Raw genomic sequence first — 21,375 nt, forward strand, 5'->3', positions numbered from 1 at the left:
CCTACGGAAATGCGGTCACCACACCGTACAGTAAATCGCTGTGAAGCGCTTTGAGAGGTCTTCCAGATGTGGAAGGCCCTATGTCAAATGCAAATACATAGTCAATCCACTTTCTGCGAAGCGCTTTGAGACGTCTGTCTCAACGATGTGATAAGGCTCTATAACAAATGCCAGGATTATTATTATAGAAACAAATGAGACACAGAATATCTGTCAGGCACAAATTAAGACACCTCAGCAACGCTGCTTTTATTGGAGAGGCTAAAGATATTTACTTAGGATCGATTGTGACACATTGTGAGAAATACTCACCGTTTCCCGTGTCTGTGAGCACAACGCCACTAACCGTGAGCTCCCAGCCATCTCTCCATTCCCTCGGACGATCTCCGTCCCCCACAGTGTGCCAGTCACTCGCACTCTCGCCTCTGAGTCAGAAGGTTGTGGGGGTTCAAGCCCCAAGGTCGGGGCCAACAAAGAGACAAAGGCCCCCAAGATGGCGGTGGTGTGCCGTGACACACAAGCAGGAGGCATATCTGCTTTACAGTGAGAAAAACAATCTGTTTCCCCCTCCTCCCCTCCCCCATCCCCTTTTCCCCCAGGACTTTCTGGCTCCACAGGGTGCCCCCCACTAAGCAGCCAAGCTGAGAACTGATAAAACTGATCATCTGTTTCCCTGGTGAATTCAATTATCAGAGAGCCCCGGAGGCTCAAACCTGCAACTGTGTGAGACGAGCGCCTTAACTACTACACGACCACATCATCCCAACACTGTGGGGAATCCGGTCAGCAAACCCGGGACTGCGGCACACCGGGGCTCTGTGGCTTATCAGTGTCCGAGGGGGTGAAAAGTGTGCAGATAGTTCAGATCGAACAACTTTACAGACACACACACACACACATGCAGAGCGATTTAATATGTGCAATAGACAACACAAGCAGGCAACGGAGGCAAACTGTGCCACCAATGTCTAGAGAGTGTTCAATTGTCGTTTGACGATGAGATTTAATTGTGGGGTGCGAGTGAGCTAAACACAGTGCCGGTTTATTTGTTCCTTTATTATATTACATTATTGTATTGGATTTAGGATCAGCCTGAGGGTAAGTCGATGGTTGTTTCCTCTCCTGTACATTCCTAAACCCAAATTCCTCTTGTCCCTCCAACCACTGTTGAGACATTCAGGTCAAACTCAGACACTCCAAGCCTTAGAGGTCACAGTGCTCATAGCAGAATGCGAGCAAACGCTGTAATTTTCTCTATAAATTTTTTAAAATAATAATAATCCTTGAATTGGTAAAGCATCTTACACGTCGGGAGGACGTCCCAATATGCTTTGCAGGTTTTACTGTAAAGTATAGTGACTGTTTTTTGGGAGAGAGAGAGAGAGAGAGAGATATCACAATACCTTAGTTGCAAATCGCTGTTTCATTTTAATCTGATGAGAGTTCACATCATTCATTTTTTTTGGAGAGGGACAAATTGATTTTTTTTATTTGGCTTTGTTCTTAATTTTTTTTAATAAATCCTTTTCCCAAAGAAAAGCTCTCTGGGTGTGCAGTCGGGCCACGTCTTGTAAGACGGCCTGTGAAATCTCATCAGCTCGCTCTTCAATATGGTGGAGCAATGGGGGTCCTTCCCAGCAGGAGGCACATTCTGAAATATGCTTTATTTAGAGAGAAAGCAGTAAAAAGCCTCGCGCTCTCCTCCAGCGTCTGTGTAGACATTTTATTTTATTTTATATACAAACACCCCCACTCACACACAAAGCCCAGCCCTGCCACACATTGCTCCTACAGACAGCAATGTTTGCCAGGAAAGTGCGGCCTTACGTGAGTCATGCTGACTAAAAACCCCAGCGTAAAATTGTAAATAAAAATAACACTTCACCTAGCTGCGACTCGGAGGAAGAACAATGGTTCGGATGCAGACAAGACATGGTCGCAGGCGGGTGCCCTTCAGACTAATGCTCTTTGAGTGCCGGCTTTTTTACTGACTCAAATGATAGTCGGAGAAAGAGTTTGAAATATACCGTCTTGCAATGCGATTGTCACAGCAGGTGTCAGCCTGGCTCGGTCGGTGGCGCTCTCACCTCCAAGACAGAGGTTGTGGGTGAAGAAGCTCGGGACTTGGATCTCCACTCCTGCATTGTCGGAAGTGCCGTTCTGCAAATGAGACGTTAAGCTGAGGTCCCATCTGCCTGTTCAGGTGGACGTTAAAGATCCCGTGGTGCTATTCAGAAAGAGAAAGGAGTTTTGCTCTCCCAGTGTGGCTGATAATCCCCCAGATAACATTGGTCATTCACTTCATGGCTGTTTGTGGGACGTTGCTGCGCACAAGTTCATGTACAATATTCACTTACAAAATACACAGTCACTACACTTTACAGTATGTCCTGTGAAGTGAATTGAGATGTCCTCCTGACTTAAAAAGCCACTATATTAAATATATGGATTCATTATTAATAATTTGTATCCCGTCAAATTCCCGAAGCTTAGGTGAGCACACGGTTTTGTCCCTTTGCCTGCAGTTTGTCACAAGAACTTTTGTAAACCAGGTCGACCAAGCTGTGCTGTTTTGGGAATCTTTAACATTCCAAAATGTGAGTGATTCACAATCTGGAACTGCGCACTCCTCTTCATCTACCGGCCTCGGTGCAATTACTCTGGTGAGATTAGGGTTGCAATTGTTGTCATAAACAGTGTTAATTACTGGTTGGATTGAAGAGAGAGAGAGAGAGAGAGCAGTCTGAAGTGGTGCCAAGTCTATTGGAAAGGCAAGAGTGAGGAGGATCCAAACTGCGCTCCCACCATCTGGGGAGTACGGAAGCAGTGGGCATTGTATAGCAATTGGAAGACAATACTGTACAGTGGAAACGCAAACCTTGAAGGTCTGCAATCCGTGTGGAACAAGAGAAGCTCATTCTACCCTTAAACATGAAGTCCAGCAACCGCAGCAGCAAAGGACTGGTAATGAGAAGCAATCAGATCCTCTTGTGGACTAAGGCAGGCTGTAAGGTGAAACTGAGCCAATCTCCACTTGATAAAAGCTCACTCTGCACTATACTGGGAATGTGTGACCGGGACACTGACAGAGTGTATCAACAGTGTGTGCACTAGACTTGGTGTAGCCCTTTGTTGTTTAATTCTGGGTTGTTGTAATGGGGACAGGGTTACTGGAGCTTGCGCAGTGTCAGACAACAACAAGTTACATTCACACAGCGCCTTTCACATCAGTAGGACGTCCCAAGGCGCTGGTCAGTTAAGGGTTTGCACCCGAGCTGGGGGTTGGAATCAAGAGGGGTGGAGGGCAAGCGGGGTGGGGTGTGGCTGAAGGCAGCAAGGCCATGAGGACCTTAAAAGTTAGGATGAGGATTTTAAACTGTAGACTATATGGTGTTTGACCATAAGAGTTGCCAGTTAACTGCACCTTTTAAACCTGCTAGTTTTATAGCCGTTGGGTGGCGCTTGTACTGTTGTGCTCTCTTGTAAAGTAAAAGATTGCGCGTTATGCGCATACAATAATTTTAACTTAATAATAAATTTGCCCACAAAATATGCAATCAATTCACTCAAAGTGCTATAATACACTTTGAGACATTTCGAAGACATGATAAGGCGCTATATCAAATGCAAGGATTATTATTTATGATTATTTTACAATATATCATATATAAAGTGTGCCCTGGCACAGACTTTGCATTCTGGGTTGGTAAACTCTATGCGTATAACTTTAATTATTGACTGTAATTGGTCTCTGCTTGAGGAAGGGTAATTAATCCAAAGAAAAGCTTGAAAATGGACCCCATGTGGTATTTAAGAAAGAAATGTAGCTGAACAGAAGAGACTGGAAGATGGAAAAGCGTCTGGGTCTTATGCCAGACATTTAAAGAGCTATTTTCTGCTGATGTGTTCTAGCCTAACATATGTGGCCCTATTATGTAAAAAGGCACTTCAGTTTAAACAGACCTAAGCCTTTCTGCGGAACTGAGGCTGAGGTCTGGATAATGAGAGAGAGACGCAGGCTCTCAAGGAAGAGTGAACAGATAATACCGTGTGGACACAGAGAGCTGTGCGCTGCTCTCAATTCCACTTAATGCATGCTGAAGCCACATCGAATTGCATTTCACATAAGCGTGATGGGTCATTAGATACGAGAGGAAATTGTCTCCGATGGGTTCAGTGCATGCAACAAATATTTTACAAAACATTTTCATTAACGGTGAAGCCAAAAAAAAATCGAAAAAAAAATAAATATATGAAGCATTTGCAGAGGGAAACACAGGGCAACATGCAGATGGGTTTTTATACCGGATTGTTTGTTCGGCGTCTCCGCTCAGTGCTGCCAACATTAATGATCGGACACTTCTCGATGGCGTGAGATATGGTGTGGTTCCACTGAGCGTAGGAATTAGCATCCCCGTGGATAGTGAGCCAGTAAAACCGATCCAGGGGTAATCAGTGAAGGTGAAACAGAGAAGGAGGTGGGTGGCGTGGAGGGGGGGAAGTTATGTCCATCACCTGCTCTCTGAGAGTGGGGGGAGTGAGCGGGGAAGGGTTTGCATGTTACCTCTGGAGACCGGCGTGTGGGATAGGGCCTTTGATGGTGATGTTCTGTGGAGGTGCTTAACGGACTAAATGGTTGTCTCAAGACTTTCCTCTTTGACTGTGCCTTCAGCCACCCTCCCACCCCGCTCCCCCCCCTACACCCCACCCCCCCCCCTCCACCCCTCTTGATCCCAACCCCCAGCTCGGGTGCAAACAGCTCCTTGGGACGTCCTTCCGACTTGAAAGACGCTGTATAAATGTCATTTTGATGTTGGTGTTGTGAATTCTCTGCCCTTACCAGAGAAGTTACCAGCCGTTGGTTTCTGCTTTGGGATCTTGTTCCTCATGTGCATAGATGACCTTGTAGGAGAGGGGGGGTGTGAGGGAGCTGAAGCCATATCAGTACAGTACACGATTAATCCAGCTTCAAGCATCTGAGTTCATTCATCTCTCTCGCAATGTCTCGCTCAGTAAAGCCTGCGAGCCATTGCCTCGAAATCACCAGCTCTCACTGTTTAAAACACTCAAATCAATCCACAAGAAAGAGACAGGAATGAAGGACTTTAAAGCTAATCACAAAGTCTTAGTTTGTTTTAAAGTGATGTCAATTGCTCGTGCTGAGACTATATTTTGAGGGGTTTTGACGGTCACTTGTGGGGCTGAACCTCAGCTCCGGTACGAACAGCCTCCCCTCTCTGTTGCTTGATGCATGGTAAAGGTCCCGAGTGAACGGGGCATTTGTGTTCTCGGGCCGTTTCCTCCTCTTCAAAGTGAAGCACTTTCAAAATGGCCTCAGATCAGGAATGATCTGTGTAAATGGAATGCACAGCACACGATGTGCCATGAAACAAGACGCAGGAACAGGAGTAGACCATTCATTCCCACGAGCTGTTCCATCATTGTGTTAGATCATGGCTGACGTGTAACTCAACTCCAAATACTCCAAATTTTTGATTCTTAATTTTAATAATATTTTAATCCTTGCATTTGATATAGCGCTTTTCATGTCGGGAGGACGTCCCAAAGCGCTTCACAGAACACACTGTAAAGTGAATTGACTGTATATTTGTGGGCGAACGCGGCAGCCAATTGCGCACAGCAATGTCCCACAAACAGTCGTGGATTGAAAATGACCAATTTATTATTGTTCTTGGTTTTGGAGGGATTATTATTTCTTCTTATTATCCTTGGATTCAATGACAATGTTGAAACATCTCAAAGCAGCTCACAGGTAATTGCTGTCAAGTATAGTGACCGTTTATTCTAGGCAAACGTAGCAGGCGTTTTGTGCAAAGCAAAAGGTCCCACAAACCAACTTTGCCTGATTGACCAGTTTAGCACTGCTATCGTTAGTCTGTTTTGTTCCACAGGAGCCTATTTATCTGAAAGTCATCGAGGAATTGCCAGAAATATTGACGCTGCACTCACGGATGGTTAATAAGGAATTATTCCCAACCTGGGAAAAATTTCTGGATGTTTTCCTTGGTCAGGGTAAGATGCCTTTCTTATCATGGAAATGTTTTTATTATGATATAATAGCAATAATATTAATAATAATCCTTGCATTTGATACGTTGCCTTTCACTTCGGGAGGACGTTGCTTAGGGCTTCACAGGATTTATGGTGAAGTGTAAAGACTGTGTGTTTTGCAAAGGATTGATATATTTTGAGCTCCACATAGGAAGCTCCATGTGTTTTTTTTAAAAAGGATATTCAGAAGTCTAAAAAATTTAACATTAATCCACGTTTCTAAAAGTAATTGAACCCAGTTTTGATTCTGAAGCCAGTTCCTTTCCTGCGTAAAACCAGCTTCCAAATTCAGACTGGATTTAGGAATTTTCAAATAATTCTTTGCGCTATTTTACCCGCATTTTCTCGGTCTTTAAGACCAAATGTTGTTGGGGCCTGAGACTGGGTGGGAGCTTCTGGCCGCTGGTGACCTCGCTTGTTTAGTTTAGCTCTAAGTTAATCAACTGACATCTGCACACTAGGAAGTGCAGGTGGGACTGGAGAAAATGGAACCTTAAGTGATGTCCAGAACTCACATTCGGAACAAAACTAAAATACTGTCATTTAGGCATTATTATTTCAATGTAAGGGACCTTGAGGTTTTAATTCATGATCCATTTTTAAGTTTCCTTGTAAGATTTCAGCCACTGGGGTTTCGACTAAAGATGAATTTTTTGTTCCGTGTTCAATTACACTTACCTATTGAAGATTGGATGTGGCTTTTTAATTTCACAAATGATGAGCGTTCCAGAGCCGTAATTTCACAAAGGATTGTCAGATCTCAGCGATTCAAACAAGTATTGGAATTCTCTAGACACGAGAGATCAGTATTGTACCCTAGTTTCTCCTCCTTTTCAAACTGCAGTGATTACCTCGAGGGGGAGTTGCCATCATATTTTATGCCTGAAACGCATCGCACTGAGGAGAGGGAGAGAGAGAGAGAGAGAGAGACAGAAAAACACACACGCCGGAGAATTCATCACTAGAATAATATGCTTTGAGCTTGCACTCGCTCGCACAGCTCTGAGAGTTTGGCAACGCATAGTGATGGAAAGTTTTTATGGACTTGTTGTGAGGTTGCTGCTCTATGTTCTATTTTACACAGAGAAGCGAGTTTCTTTTTTTCTGGTGTCCTGGCCAACAATTCCCTCTGAATAAAATTGGCCACTCACTCCATGGCTGTTTGTGGGAAATTGCTGTGAGCAAATTGTCTGCCTCTGCGTTTCACCCACAAAATACAATCACTACACTTTGCAGTGCATCTTACCTCTTCGAGCACGCCTAAGGTCACCTCTCCCTTCCCCCCCTTACCATTTGTGCTGCGCTCCGAGACACTATCCTGTGTGAAGAGCGCTGAGTAAAAGCAAGTTGTTGTATTTTGTGAGGCGCTTTGAGACATCCTCCTGATGTGAGAGGCGCTATACCAAGTGTACGAATTATTATGATACCATTTATCATTCACCTGCACGAACGACACAGGACGTGAAAAGTACTGGAAGTATTTATTTGCTCTATTCAACAAATCACCTTCACAAGTGTATCCTGTGAAGCGCTTTGAGACGTTTCGAAGACATGATAAGGTGCTATATCAAAAACAAGGATTATTGTTATTATAAACATGTGGTAATGTCATTCTAGCCGCTGTGTGCAGGCTTTTGAAAAATTAAGAGGACAAAGGTCTGGAGAAAAAAAACACATAAAAGTCAAATCTGAATTGTTTGCTCATTATTATAGGAAATGTTTCCGTATTGTTACATTGGCCAATATTTTTTTTTCCGTGTTTGGAACTCTTTAATTCAGCTCGGAGCAAGTATGGTGTAACGTGAATTGTGGATGTCTCTCTGCTTGGTTGCTTTTCATTTTCTTTGTAAATGATAGCACGCAGAGATGAAAACTACATTAAAAACTGGTAATCTATTCTCCAGCGCAGATTTACTGCATCTTCCCGTGATGGCTATGGAATTTCATCAGAATTTGATCTCAGTCAGCAACTCAATTGTAATACTGTGCAATTTCTATTCACAATCATGCTCCCGAGAGTCGGTTTTAACAACTATTAAAATGGCAATATTGCAGCTTAAAAACCTAAAGAAAGTACATCTCCTAATAGCGATATTCAAATGCTTTGCTCAGGATTATGTAGAGTTAAGTACACAACGTGGTTTGGATGCTGTTCGCAACCCAGTGAAATCCACCTGCTCTGGAAAATAACTTGTACTACTGAGTCCACAAAAAGTCAGATCTGACATAATAAAACCGTGTGGTTTCAGTGAAGAGTGAGAGGGTGACTCAGAGTAGAAAGTAATGGGTGACGGGAGCTAGAGGGGACTGGGACAGCTTCTCTCTCACCCCTTTGTTACTCTTTGTTCATCCTGTATCCTATTCGTTCCATTCCAAATGCTGTGTGCCATTGGCTCTGGGTTTCACCCATAAAATACACAGTCAATCCACTTTACACCATAGACTGTGAAGGGCTCTGGGACGCGGTGCGATATAAATACAAGTTGTTGTTGGCTCAGCGGCCGCCCTGCTCTGTCCGTCCGTCGGTACTGATTTCCTTTCCGCTTCCTCTCTTCAGGCGGGGTGATCGAAGCCTTCGCCCCTTCACAGAGTGTGACCAACCTGACGGTGGACATGCTGATCGAACCCACGGGCGAGATCTCGATGGTGTCATGCGGGGACCAGATCCACGCCACCAGCCCCCTGCAGTGCTGGGGGGCCTCCGTGCCTCAGTGCTCCGTGAATCCAGGCAATTTACACTCCATGTGTGTGGAGATCGCACGGGCCTGTAAATCCCGAGGAGTAATGGGCTACTTCTCAGTTGACCTAGTGACCTTCATCCACCCATTTACAATGCAGCAGCAGGTGAGATGGACATAAATTGCGGTCCGTATATCAGGCTGACTAATAAAGATCGCAGCTCCCTGGGTAATGATGAAAAAGAGATTACAAAAAATATAATGTGCTTCTTCGTGACACATCGGCTATAAAAAGTAGTGAATGAGCTAATGCGTCTTTTCAGGTCAACAGACTAATTGTAGGCTAAAGGGTTAGCTTTGACACCCAGGGATATACCTTAATACCACATCAGGCCAGTTATTTTAATTAATTTAACTTATGTTTTATTAGTCCGCCCCCCCCCACCGCCTTCCCCTCCCTCCCCTTCTCTCTAAGTATATTTTACTGCCATAACTTTGATTCAGTTTAATAAGTCTGTGATTACTCTCGTGGCTTTTTTGATTCAGACCCAGTTAAACTGAATAAAATTATTTTTCTTCCACCTCCCTCCCTTCCTCGGTCCCCTGCTCCGTCACACTCTCTCTCTCTCTCTCTCTCCCTCCCCAAACTGCAGAGAAGAATGGGAGTCCCTTGCTTATCCATTTAACAACCTCCACGAATTACATTTATATAGCGTCTCTCACGTCGGACGGACGTCAGACAACGTGGTCAAAACCCACACCGCTAAAACGCGCATGGTTCCCCAGCGCCCCCACCCCCACCCCCTGCAGAGCATCTGTTGTTTTCTCCTGTTTATAAATAATTGGCAGTTTCCTCCTGTTGGCCCTCAGTGGTTCTGTGTGCTTCAGGTACGATGCGGCACAGTTCTGCTTTAGCCGTACTGCAGCGCGAGGCCACGGTGGGGCTGGGGCTCCGATGTTCTGCACAGTCACCAGTAGGTGGCAGCCTTCATGAGCCCTTTCACGCCACAGCCTTTGTGTTGGGTTTGCAGAGTGAGGTGTTTGCTCAGTTCCCGCACAGATCCGAAGTGCGGGAAAAAATCTCTTTATGGTTCTTTTTACCCGGTGTGTGTGTTTTTTTATATGGTAAAGCTCGCGCTCATTCCTGCCTTTAGGCTCAGTAGAACTAACTAACGGTGTGAAAGCTGCTCACAGCACAGCCTGGCGTAAAGACAGGGACCAGGATAGCCAATGGCTTGCATGTTACTAATAAATATCAGTTTAATTTCTCCCCCCGGCCACTGATCTCCTGACTTGATAAGGAGCTATATAAAATGCAAGCATTATTATTATTATTATTATCATTATTATTATTATCGTCGTTGAGTGGGAGTTGGGGGGTGTGGAATCACAGAGCCCTGGTCCTGCTCTCACCAACACCCACCTTCCCCAGCAGGAGTCCCTGCAGGGGAACCAGTCCAGGGTCAGACTGGACCATTGGGAAGTTCCCTTAATCTTCCCTCTTCAAACATGCCTATGGCCCCCACCCTGCTCTCCCTGCTCAGAGTCCAATCCCGTCATTGTGAAGCGCTCCGAGACATTCCCTACATGAAGGGCCCTATATAATTGCATGTTGTTGTTGTCTCTGATTTGGACACTGAGAGTCCATAGGTAGCCTTTCGATTACCAAGAGAGAGCTGAGCAGAACCTCTTGTGACCTTTAGACAAGGAGAGTAGTTTGTGTACTTGGAGTACTCGTCTGCATTGTGTCTTTACATTTTATCATCGATGCTCTCAGAGTCAATCTCCTGGAGAAAATCCTGTAATTTCTCAAGTCAAAGGGCTGAATGGCCTTCTGCACATCCTGTAAATGTCTAATCAACGCTCCGTGACACCTCCCTGCGTGAAAGGCGATGTATAAGTGCAAGTTGTCGTGGTTGTCTTTCTCATTGAGGACTGTCTGGCAGGCTCTGTTGGAATCCTCAGTAAGATTTCCTTGTGAAGTGCCGCCATGTCACTTGACCTCTCCTGCTCTCTCTCCTGCTCTCTGCAGGCTCCTGTATATCAATTTGAACCTGGTGCATTGTGGAGATTTTTGGAATAAGAATTCAGGGATTAGGTTTATTTGCTTACCAACGCTCAAAAGAAATATTACACAACACAAAATTGTCATTCACTTCATACCTATTGTCTAGACGTTGCTGTGTGCAAATTGTCTGCTTCATCCGCCAACAAAATACCCAGTCACTCACTACTCTGTACAGAAGCCCCTTGAAGCTCTTTGAGATGTTGGGATGTGATTAAGACCATTATTATTTTATTATTAGACTCCAAATCCTAGAAAATACATAACAGAAGGCCATTAGGCTTATCCAGCCCAGATCCTCCACTGGAGCCATCTATTCTCATCCCAATTGCCTGATCGTTCCTCACTGCGTTTCATACCGTTTCCCTTCAATACTTTTCCAATTCCTTTTGCAATGTTGTTCTGGTCGTGGCATCAATCGCCACTTGCGGTGGTGTTTTAATAACCCTCTGCGTGTAAACATTTCCTAAACATCCGCTCTAACTCTTCCCGTGACAATCCTCAGCTTACGCCGCTTGTTACTGATTCCCTGACCAGCGGTGAATCGACATATGTCTCCATGTTCCTAAAGTCTGGCCAATCTCAGCAGATCAGAGGAGTCAAAAACAGCCAGGACTTTAACATTCAGCTGGGTGCCTTTTTGTTTTAATGGTCTTTCTCAAATAGCCACGAAAAGGAGATGAGAGAAACAAACCAATCATTGAATCCAACCGCGAACACTCGCCATAATCCGCCGCATAACATTGAACGTGAACAGAAGCCCTCTTTGCTTTGAACAGATGCATTTGTAGACCCATATCCATTTAAATCTCTACCTGTTGCTAAATGCGAGCTCTCTTTAAGGAGGAGGCAGGTCACATATGTTTGCCCTCAGAGCTCTGTGGCGCACGCTGGAGCAATGGAGCCTCAGCTGCTAGATTGCAGCTTTAATGAAAACATAGACAATACAAACAGGTATGATTCAGGATCACATTTCAATCTCTTTTTGTTGCACCGAACAATGATCCTGGACTGTTCAGCTCAGCTCCATCCTGGACAGTCAGTCTGCAGAGTTTAGTAAATTGCTTGTTGGATAGATGCTGCCCAGCGCAACAGGCAGGGATGAGGGGGGCGAGGGGAGGAGCATGTGGGGGGTTGAGGGCAGTGTGGGTTTGGGGAGGCGAGGGGGGGAGCATGTGGGGGTTGAGGGCAATGTGAGTGGGGGAGGCGAGGGGGGGAGCATGTGGGGGGTTGAGGGCAGTGTTGTGGGGGGGGCGAGGGGGAGAGCATGTGGGGGTGAGTGAGGGCAGTGTGGGTGGGGGGGCGAGGGGGGAGCATGTGGGGGAGTGAGGGCAGTGTGGGTGGGGGGGGGGCGAGGGGAGGAGCACATGGGGGCGAGTGAGGGCAGTGTGGGTGGGGGGGGCGAGGGGAGGAGCACATGGGGGCGAGTGAGGGCAGTGTGGGTGGGGGGGTAGCTGGACAGAAAGCATTGATACTGTTAACACCACCCACTACAATTGTGTGCAGAGCAGATTCTGTGTATTGCGGTGGTTCAGATCGCATGCTTGAACCGTCTTGTTATAATTATACTGTGTGCAAGTAAATGGTTTTGGTATTTGCTATGGCCAGCACTCACGTGATTTGGTTGAAGAAGTCCCTTCAGTCCATCTTCTAGAATACCTGCCCACTCACTTCCCATCATAACGGCAGGCTGTTTCTGAAATGAGTCCAATATCCGGCCTCAACTACCCTACCGGGTAACCGTGTTTCTGTCACTGAGTCCTCTCTGTGTAAAGAAGTACTCAGTGATGTATGTGTGTGACATTGCCCTTCACACCAGCGAGCCTGTGCCCTACTGTCCTGCTGCTCAGATCAATGACTGTTTCTTTGACGTTTTAAGAAGCTTTGCCCCCAAGTCTTAGAAAAAGGAGATGAAAGGCCTCGGAGGGGAGGCCTTAAGAAGTAAAGTAAACTTCTTCCCCATTGAAATTGCTTTCAAATAACTAAATATGGTTCATTGGCTTCTCTTCTTACAGAAAAGCAGTAAATTAAACTTGTATAAATACCCTGAAAATAACATTAGTGTAATGAGGATTAAAGTGTTTGTGTGGCATAAAATAACCCACTGTACGTGACACATTCTTTTGACCCTTATCTTGGGTGGGGGGGTGGAAATCAAGATTATTGACGGAAATGAGACAATATTGGGGCTTGCTTTGAACTGTTTTGACTGAATAAGTGGAAATGAATGTGTTGAGACATTGGTGACACTTTGATCCCAGCAAGTGTATTTTATGTGTGCTAGCCCGACACTCCGCCATCCCACACACACAACGCTCTCTGTTTCAGGCTGAGCTGGGAGGTGAGCCCTTGCAGTTGCTAACTGAAAGAAAGGGCTTTAGTAATGAATTTGCATCTTGTTTCTGGCATCGAACACTTAAGTTGAAAAATGGCAGCGCTGAGTCTAACAGGACTATTTTTTCAGGACAATATCAATTATAATTTATTTCTCACTTTAGAGGGGATGGGGGAAGGAGGCAGAGAGGTGGGGGTGGGGGAGGGCAGGGTTGCTAAAATATTGCTTGGAAATTAGTCCTGTTATAACAGATGGTCTTGTTTCTCTGACCTCTTAATATCCTTATAATTATGTCATTAACCATTCCTCGCTCACTGACATCAGCCACGACTGGCTCTCTGGCTGCTCAAACCAACAGCATCTATCCTGTGCTCAGTAGGAGTCGCTCTGCTGTGGGTTCGTTCAGCTTCTGTTTGAGGCTCAAAGGTTGAAGCAGAACATGTGGACGCCACAGCGATATCATTGTGACTTTTTTTGGGGGTGGGGGGGTTATTAGGGGTTACTTAATAATATTAATAATCCTTGCATTTGATATCACGCCTTATCACGTCGTTGAGACGTCACAAAGCGCTTCAATATATTGTAAAGTGTGTATTTTGTGGGTGAACATTAACAGCATGATTCCCCTCAGGTTCCCCTTTCCCTCCTCCTACTCCCCCCTCCCTGCATCGCTCCAGCAGTACATCGTGTCTGGGGCCTGGTGAGCCAGTGTGGCATAAACCTGGCTCCCATTTGCACGTCTCAGATGCCTTCCTGAGAACAGAGGTACTTATTGAGGAAGCAAATGCCCCAAATGATAAAAATGGCCTCCGCATGGCCTGATTGCGCATTCTGATATTTTCGGGGGGAATCTGCTGAGAAACTAAAAACTTTACCACAGACCAGAGAGTACGGAGAGCTGTGCACTAACCTTTGTTGAGATAAGAATACAGGAGACTGTAAATGGCTGAAAGTGCGTAGAGAACCCCAACACTGAGAACCTAAACCAAGACAAGGCCACTCAGCTCACCAGGCCTGGCCGCCCAGTCCCACAACTCAAACAGTGCTGCTCTATTAATGACTCTTTCTCTCTTCCCCCGACCCCCTCCACTTCCTTCACATCGATCCCCTAAATTCTTCCATTCTCATTGCAACTCCACGGTAATCACACGGAGCTGTCACTAGCCTCTAACCCTTGATCCCCTTGCTCAGCACATATTGATCCAGCTCTTTTAAGAGTCTCAATTATCCCAAAATTAACTACTTCATCAGGATCCTGTTCTATATAATCTACCACTTATGGGACACATTCTGTCAGCCTCTAGTCCAGCATAAGGCTTGTGAACACTGCATTCACCAACATATAAATTATTATTAATCCTGATTAAACAGCTCCTTACCTACTCTGCTCCTTTATACTCAATAACTCCATCATACGGACCCTCTTCCCTAAGTGTTATTATGATTATTATTATTATAACCCCAACACCCAAAAAAACACAGATAAGGGATTCCCTCATTGAACGAGATTTCTGGCCAGATGAATCTCCATGTTTGTCTACATGGAGTCACCTTATTTCAAAGTAGCTCACTGGATTTCTTTGGGAATCTTTCCCAGAAAGTGATGAAGCGTGATATGAAATGCTAAGAATGTTATTAACCAAAGTAGAGTAGGGTATTGGTAGCTGTTGGCCTGAGTCTCATTGAGTGACTTGTCTCCCCAGGTCTGGGCCACCGACTTGGACCTGTGTTACAGTGACCACCTGGCCATGACCCAGCTGATGCTGTACATCACGGATGGGAGTCTGGACCTCAAAGCCAACATGCTTCACGTGCCCCCAGCGTTCCACGAGACGAAGACGCAGAGACACATGGGAGAGGAGGAGAAGGTGGAACAAATAGTAAGTGTAGACTGTGTGGTAGCAATCAAATTAGAATCTTGAGCCACCTCAACCATAAAATAATTTCATAACCGTGCTTCTCATTAGAATCAGAAATTAATTAGAAGTCATTACTGAGCCCTTACATACTTTTGGATGTCAGCGGGGTTAAAAACAGAATATAGCAATTAATTAACACTTGCGTGAGAAATTATTCCATTGCAAAACCTTATTGGAATGAAATTGCCTGAAAGCAAAAAATTATTATTATTATTAAAACAGACATTCACACCCAAAAGCCATCCCCCAAGAAAGAGATGACTATATCCATAAAACCCAGGCCTTATTATTATTATTTGCAATACATTACAGTTCTACATAAATGGAACCAAATAATCAACACATAAATAATTCATAACGCAATTTATTATGCATGCATATGCATACATCATTGTTATAATGAGCACCTCATCAACTTCTGCCAAATGTTAAACAATAGTACTCTATTATTGCAATGATATTCAAGTTTACGGTTGTTAAACTGCTGCTTGTATTATTCTGTCAAACATTAATTTAGTTGCAGTTGCCATCGTGCGTACAGCAGATTCCGTAAGTCTCTCCTTTACAGTTAATGATATGATCAATGAGTGTTAGTAACTCTATGAATATTATAAACATGATTAATTTTCAATGAGACAATTCACGCCGAGTAGGAAGCTCCTGTCCCTCCCGGCTTCCAGGCGACTGAGTCCCTGTCCGATTGACGGCCGCCACATTTTCAGAAACTTTTAATTATGAAGTGTTTCCCGACGTGAAAAGCACTATACAAATTTAATCATTGTTGTTTCCTTACTCCGTACACCTGTTTATCTAGCAGTAAGTAGGAACCCAGTTGTTAGTTGATTAGCGGATAGCTTTGGAGGTAATAATCCTTCCCCCACACCCCCAAAAAAAATTGGGTTACTCAATCCACGACTGTTTGTGGGACGCTGCTGTGCACAATTGGCTGCCGGGTTTTGCCCACAAAATATAGTCAATTCACTTTACAGTGTGTTCTATGAATGCGCTTTGAGACGTCTCTAAAATGTGTTAAGGCGTTATATCAAATGCAAGGATTATTACTATTATTATTATTAATGCTGAACAGAATTAACTTTGTAAAAAAAATATTTAAATCTGTTTTGGTGCTGGAAGGGAGGAGAGCGAGGGAGATGGGGGGCGGGGGGATCTCTGTGGAGGAGGATCCTGACATCCCCTGGATTTTTATATTATTAATTTTTATTGTTATTAAAAAGCGCCGTGTGAGTATATGAATCGCGAGTAGCTTTCACTGTCTTTTAAAAAAAACTCAGGGCTTTCAGATGGCAGATTGCAGAAAGTAGTTTAAATATTTCACAAGTGAACGAGAGTCAAACACAGGATTAACCCTTCTGGAACCGCACTGTAACCACTGATACTGTTTAATGGAAAGAATGGATAGAGTCTGTTCTCAGCCGCCTTACCCTCCTTCAGGGGATCTCATAAATTACTGTATAAATGAGTGCATCATTCCCCGTCCGTCTCTCAAGCACTGTATCTATCATCATGCTCGCTAACACCTGCGATTTACCATTTTATACTGGTGTGAAATATGCTCCTTTCCGTCTGCTCAAAATGCTCAGCCAGCATTTATTTATTTACTTATTTATTTATTTAAAAGTTTCTCCCTCTCTCCAGTGGTTTCAGCTCTCCTCAAGTCTCCCTTTCATTCCTTCTCTCCCTTCCATTATATACAATGGAGTTCTGTAGCTCGGTGGTTAGAGCACTCGGCCCGCAAGCGAGAGACCTGGGTTTGATTCCCAGGCAGGGCGAAACTTTGTGCAAGTTTCCTTACACCACATGCCTCTGTTTACCAGCAGTAAGTAGGAACCCGGTTGTTAGTCGATTGGTGGATCGCTTTTCCAGAAAAATAATGATAGTAAATTGGTCACTCAATCTATGACTGTTTGTGGGACGCTGCTGTGCACAATTGTCTGCTGTGTTTCGCCCACAAAATATAGAGTCAATTCACTTTACTGTATATTCTGTGAAGCGCTTTGAGATGTCTCGAGGACGTGATAAGGCACTGTATAAATGCAAGGATTATTATTATTATACAACAACAACATTTGTGCAGCGCCCTGCACGTCGAGAGGATGTATACACAGGCAATGATTTCAGATTCCACCCAGGTTCTAATAACGATAATCCTTGCATTTGTTACAGCAACTAATCATGTCATTGAGGCGTCTCAAACACTTCACAGAATATACTGTAAAGTCTAGTGACTGTGTTTTGTATATTTCGCACACCTGTTTGTGGGTCTGACTGGTGAAGTTTTCTCTGCTTTTCCCTGAAGCTGGTACAAGGGGATTGACTTGGGTCTCAACCAGTTGGATTGTAGGAAGCCAGTCACTGGGCTGGGCAGATGCGGTTACCTGAATTCCTGGTTTAAGTTTAATAAGGCCATGGCCGGGTGTATAACTATCCTAGACTGGATTGTGATTTGCCTTTCAGCAACTTCCCGTCACCAGGCGTTTCGCAGTGCTAAGCACACAGTTGGAACACAGCAGTCTGTCCGTGGTCCACTACAATGTGTTCCTCCAGATGTGCAAGGCTCATGGAATTGGCTATGATGTGAAGGTAGGCAAGTCTCTCTCTCTCTCTCTGCTCTCTCTCTCACTCCTCTCTCTCTGCTTATCTCTCTTTTTCTCTTTCTCTCTCTCCACCTCCTCTTAATCTCTTTCTCTCCCCTCTTTTTCTCTCTCTCTCTCTCTCCCCCCGCTCCCACCACCGTGTCAGAATGTTGCTCAATAGTGAACCTCTCGGAGTTCCTTGCTTAACTCATTATAACTGTGGTTTTATTCTATTAAACAAATCACTCATGAATCCCAGACTGTCCCGAGCAGACTGTGGAGAAGGTAGTGGATGGGGATTAATGAGATACATGTTATATTAGACACACGTGGAAATCTTATTAAACCTCTCCATGCACATAACAGCCCACGTCTCCTCTACTCTATCAAATATTTTGTTAAACCCACAAGCGGATGATTATTTTTTGTGGGGGGGGTTGTTTTTTCTGCACTTCTTCAAAGAAAGCTTCCAAATTAATACTGAATTAAAATATCTTAAAAATTATTGCTCCACAGCAGTGCCTGAGATAACATTGGTCACTTACTGCACAGCTGTTTGTGGGGACATTGCTGTGCACAAATTGGCTGCCACGTTCCCTTACAAGACACACAGTCACTACACTTTCCAGTAAATCATGTGAAGCGCTTTCAGACATCCTCCCAATGTGAAAGGCACTAAATCAAGGATCATTATTAATAATACTGATATTATTGCATTTGATATAGCAACAACAACTTGGATTTATATAGCGCCCTCCACGCCGGACCGCGTCTAAGAGCGCTTCACAGTAACGGATCCCGGGGCTGAGCCAGGGAGAGGGGGAGGAAGGTGACCAAAGGCGGACCAAAGAGAGAGAGAAAAAGAAAGGAAAGGAAATATAGTACCTTATCACGTCATTGAGACGTCTCAAAGCGCTTCACAGGATGAACAGTAAATTGGATTGATTGTATTTTATGGGTGAATTATTATCATTATTATTATTATTACTATAATCTTAAACTTGAAGATAAAGCTATGTGACAGGCTGAGACCAGGTAAAATTTCGGACCTGCTGTCTGTCTGTCAGAGGCGTGTGCGTGTGGGTGTGCGCTTGAATTAAAATGGTCATCTCAAAGCCAAACCCGTGAGCGGATAAAGTGAACTGTATTACCGGGGTATGTAATGTGAGCCGGCCATAATCCAGTTAGTAAAATTGGGCAGTGCAGCCCCTCAGACTCCCTCTTATAATGTAACCCTCTTTATTCAAGCTGCGATCAATTAACTGGCTTACTTACTTATTTATAAAGATTTGCACAGGATGTTTCAGTTTAACTGAGGAGGCCTCAGTTGCTGCACGGCCCTGTTGGCAAGGTCATGGAGCGGCTAAAAGTAACTCAGTGACATAAACCTGTACACACTGACAAACCGTCATAGTATTACAAGCGGAAAGAATATCCAGTAGACTGTACGTGAACAAGTTACAGGCTGTCAGAGACGCTGCGTTCAGGTCACATCAGAAACCCAGTTGGTGAAAGTTAAACATCACTTGAATCTCGAAATAGTATTCATAGATTTGAAATGTTTGTGNTTTTTTTATATAGTTTCTGTCAATTCTTTTTTATCTTTTATTTTACTCCTTCGAGGCCCGTCTCAAGACCTTCCTCTTTCACCGTTGTCTCGGCCACACCGCCGCTATCCTCCACCCCTCTTGATTCCAACCCCCAGCTTGGGTGCAAACCCTTAACTTGTCCAGTGCTTTAGGTCGTCCTTCTAACGTGAAAGGCTCTGTATAAATATAATCTGTTGTTGTTGTTGTGTCACTGATATCCTGTGACTCTGACACAACAGAATACACAAAAGAACAGAGTTGACCGAGTGATGTTCACAGGGAACAAGGCACTTATCATTGAATGTTCAAACTTCCCCCACTCCCTTCCTTCGACCACATGTTGTCTCTGAGCCAAGAGAATGAACGGAGGAACATCCAGCCCTCTGCCTGGCCTGGCTCCACAACCATCCCCCAGGCTGGTGTTTGACAAGAGTCCCCTCTTCCTCCCACCATCTGTGCCTTCCATTGGTTTTCATCCCAACAATAGCAGAGCCTCATTGCAGAAGCCCCCCCACCCACATCACAGCTACAAACGTTCACATCTGGAGGAGGAGGAGTGGTCGGGGAAGACTCATTGTGCTGCACCTGCCAGGAAATGCTCGCAACATATCACTCAGGGTATCAAACATCTTGCCTTGTATTCCGACAGGCCAGACAGGGAACGTTCTTCACATTCCATGAAAGTCACAAGAGAGAACACCTGGGGATGATGTGAGTCTGTCACCGCTGGGAGCTCGCTCGGGACGCAGCCTCTATTGTCCAGTAGAACGTTTATGCTGTTCAACAACAACAACAACATCTTGTATTTATATAATCGCCCATCCCGTGGGGCAGTGGGTGGTGCCTCGGAGCGCTGAGACTCGCACTGAGCTGCAGAGGGGTGGGAGTGCTTCACAGCGATGATGTGGATGACCAGGCAAGGGCGAAGGAGGGAGAGTTTAAAGGGGTTGACCCCGAGTTGACGAGGACTTGGGCTGCAGAAGGTTCAGTGTCACACAGGTGTACGGGAGAGAACCTTGTTATCACGTGGTCGTCCATGTTGCCACCTCAGTGGCCGTGCTCGGGTCACTGTGGATCTCCCTCCCTGACTCAGCGCAGGAAACGCCTGCGACATCACACTCGTGAAGGAAGGTCACAGGAAGTGACATCAGCTGACGATCTGGAAGTCGGTCATTGTTTAGCTCAGGCAGCCGACTACTCTGAGCCACTACACTGCGTGAGGGGCGCTATATCAATGCAAGTTGTTGTTGTTGTTGTTACTTGGCGCTAGACACGAGTGACCTGCATTAGCCCTGGTCCGTGAGACACCAGCGCTGGAAGCAAAGCCAGGCTGTACCAGGGTGTGGTAACAGACTTGGGCTATGCTGTACTGTAGCTCATACAGAGAGGTAACCACACTCCTATAAGCTCACTGTGAACAGTTTTGTCAACTGTACAGATCCGATGGCGTGACGCAATTCAGTGTTAAGCTGCTACTGTTTTCGGCGGGATATTGATTAATAAAACATATTTATTGCACGAAATCCTCCGGTTGATGTGTAAAGATATAGTGGCTCATCGTTCATATTTCCCAGGAGATTTATCCTCCCGAGAGGAGCAGAAGAACGCTCATTAAATTCCATCAGCACTTCTCCGAAATGAGACTGTGATTGTTTTTAAGCATGTAAAGCGAATCATTAGTAAACTCATTTGTTTGTATATCATTAACAGAACAATTGGCGAGGAGCTCCACGGGGCTCTGGTGACCTTTGCTCGTAATCTCTCTGTCATTCATCAGGAAATATCAGCACCTAGTATGCAAGGCAAAAACAATTTTAAGGTGAGACGTTAATTAACCAACGTTGGTTGTTAATTTCCTGCCGGGTACTGTATTAACATCGGCAGCATCGTTTGTTTGTTTTTGTGGCGATTTCGTGGACGATTATAAAAGTGACCAGCGCTCCTCACCAGCTCGGCGTTCAGACTGAACACGTCTTGCCGACTCTATTGTCCTGTAGCTTAGTGGTTAGAGCACTTGCCTCATAAGCGAGAGGAGAGGTTCGATTCCCGGACAGGGCGAAACGTTATTCCACACGCCTCTGTTTACCTAGCAGTAAGCAGGAACCTGGTTGTTAATCAATTGA

The 21,375-nt window shown here is 44.9% G+C and overlaps 1 protein-coding gene across 1 annotated transcript in view; it reads left to right on the plus strand.

The window, feature by feature from the left end:
* iqch (IQ motif containing H) overlaps positions 1-21,046 on the plus strand; it is a 45,626-nt gene extending 24,580 nt beyond the window's left edge. The window contains 5 exon segments of the mRNA XM_042343065.1: positions 5,913-6,033; positions 8,630-8,916; positions 14,854-15,030; positions 17,545-17,670; positions 20,963-21,046. Of these exon segments, the coding sequence (XP_042198999.1) occupies positions 5,913-6,033; positions 8,630-8,916; positions 14,854-15,030; positions 17,545-17,670; positions 20,963-21,046 (795 nt within the window).
* The last annotated feature ends 329 nt before the right edge of the window (positions 21,047-21,375 follow it).

The sequence above is a fragment of the Callorhinchus milii genome, unplaced genomic scaffold, assembly GCF_018977255.1.
Source record: "Callorhinchus milii isolate IMCB2004 unplaced genomic scaffold, IMCB_Cmil_1.0 Scaffold22, whole genome shotgun sequence".
Lineage (NCBI taxonomy): Eukaryota > Metazoa > Chordata > Chondrichthyes > Chimaeriformes > Callorhinchidae > Callorhinchus > Callorhinchus milii.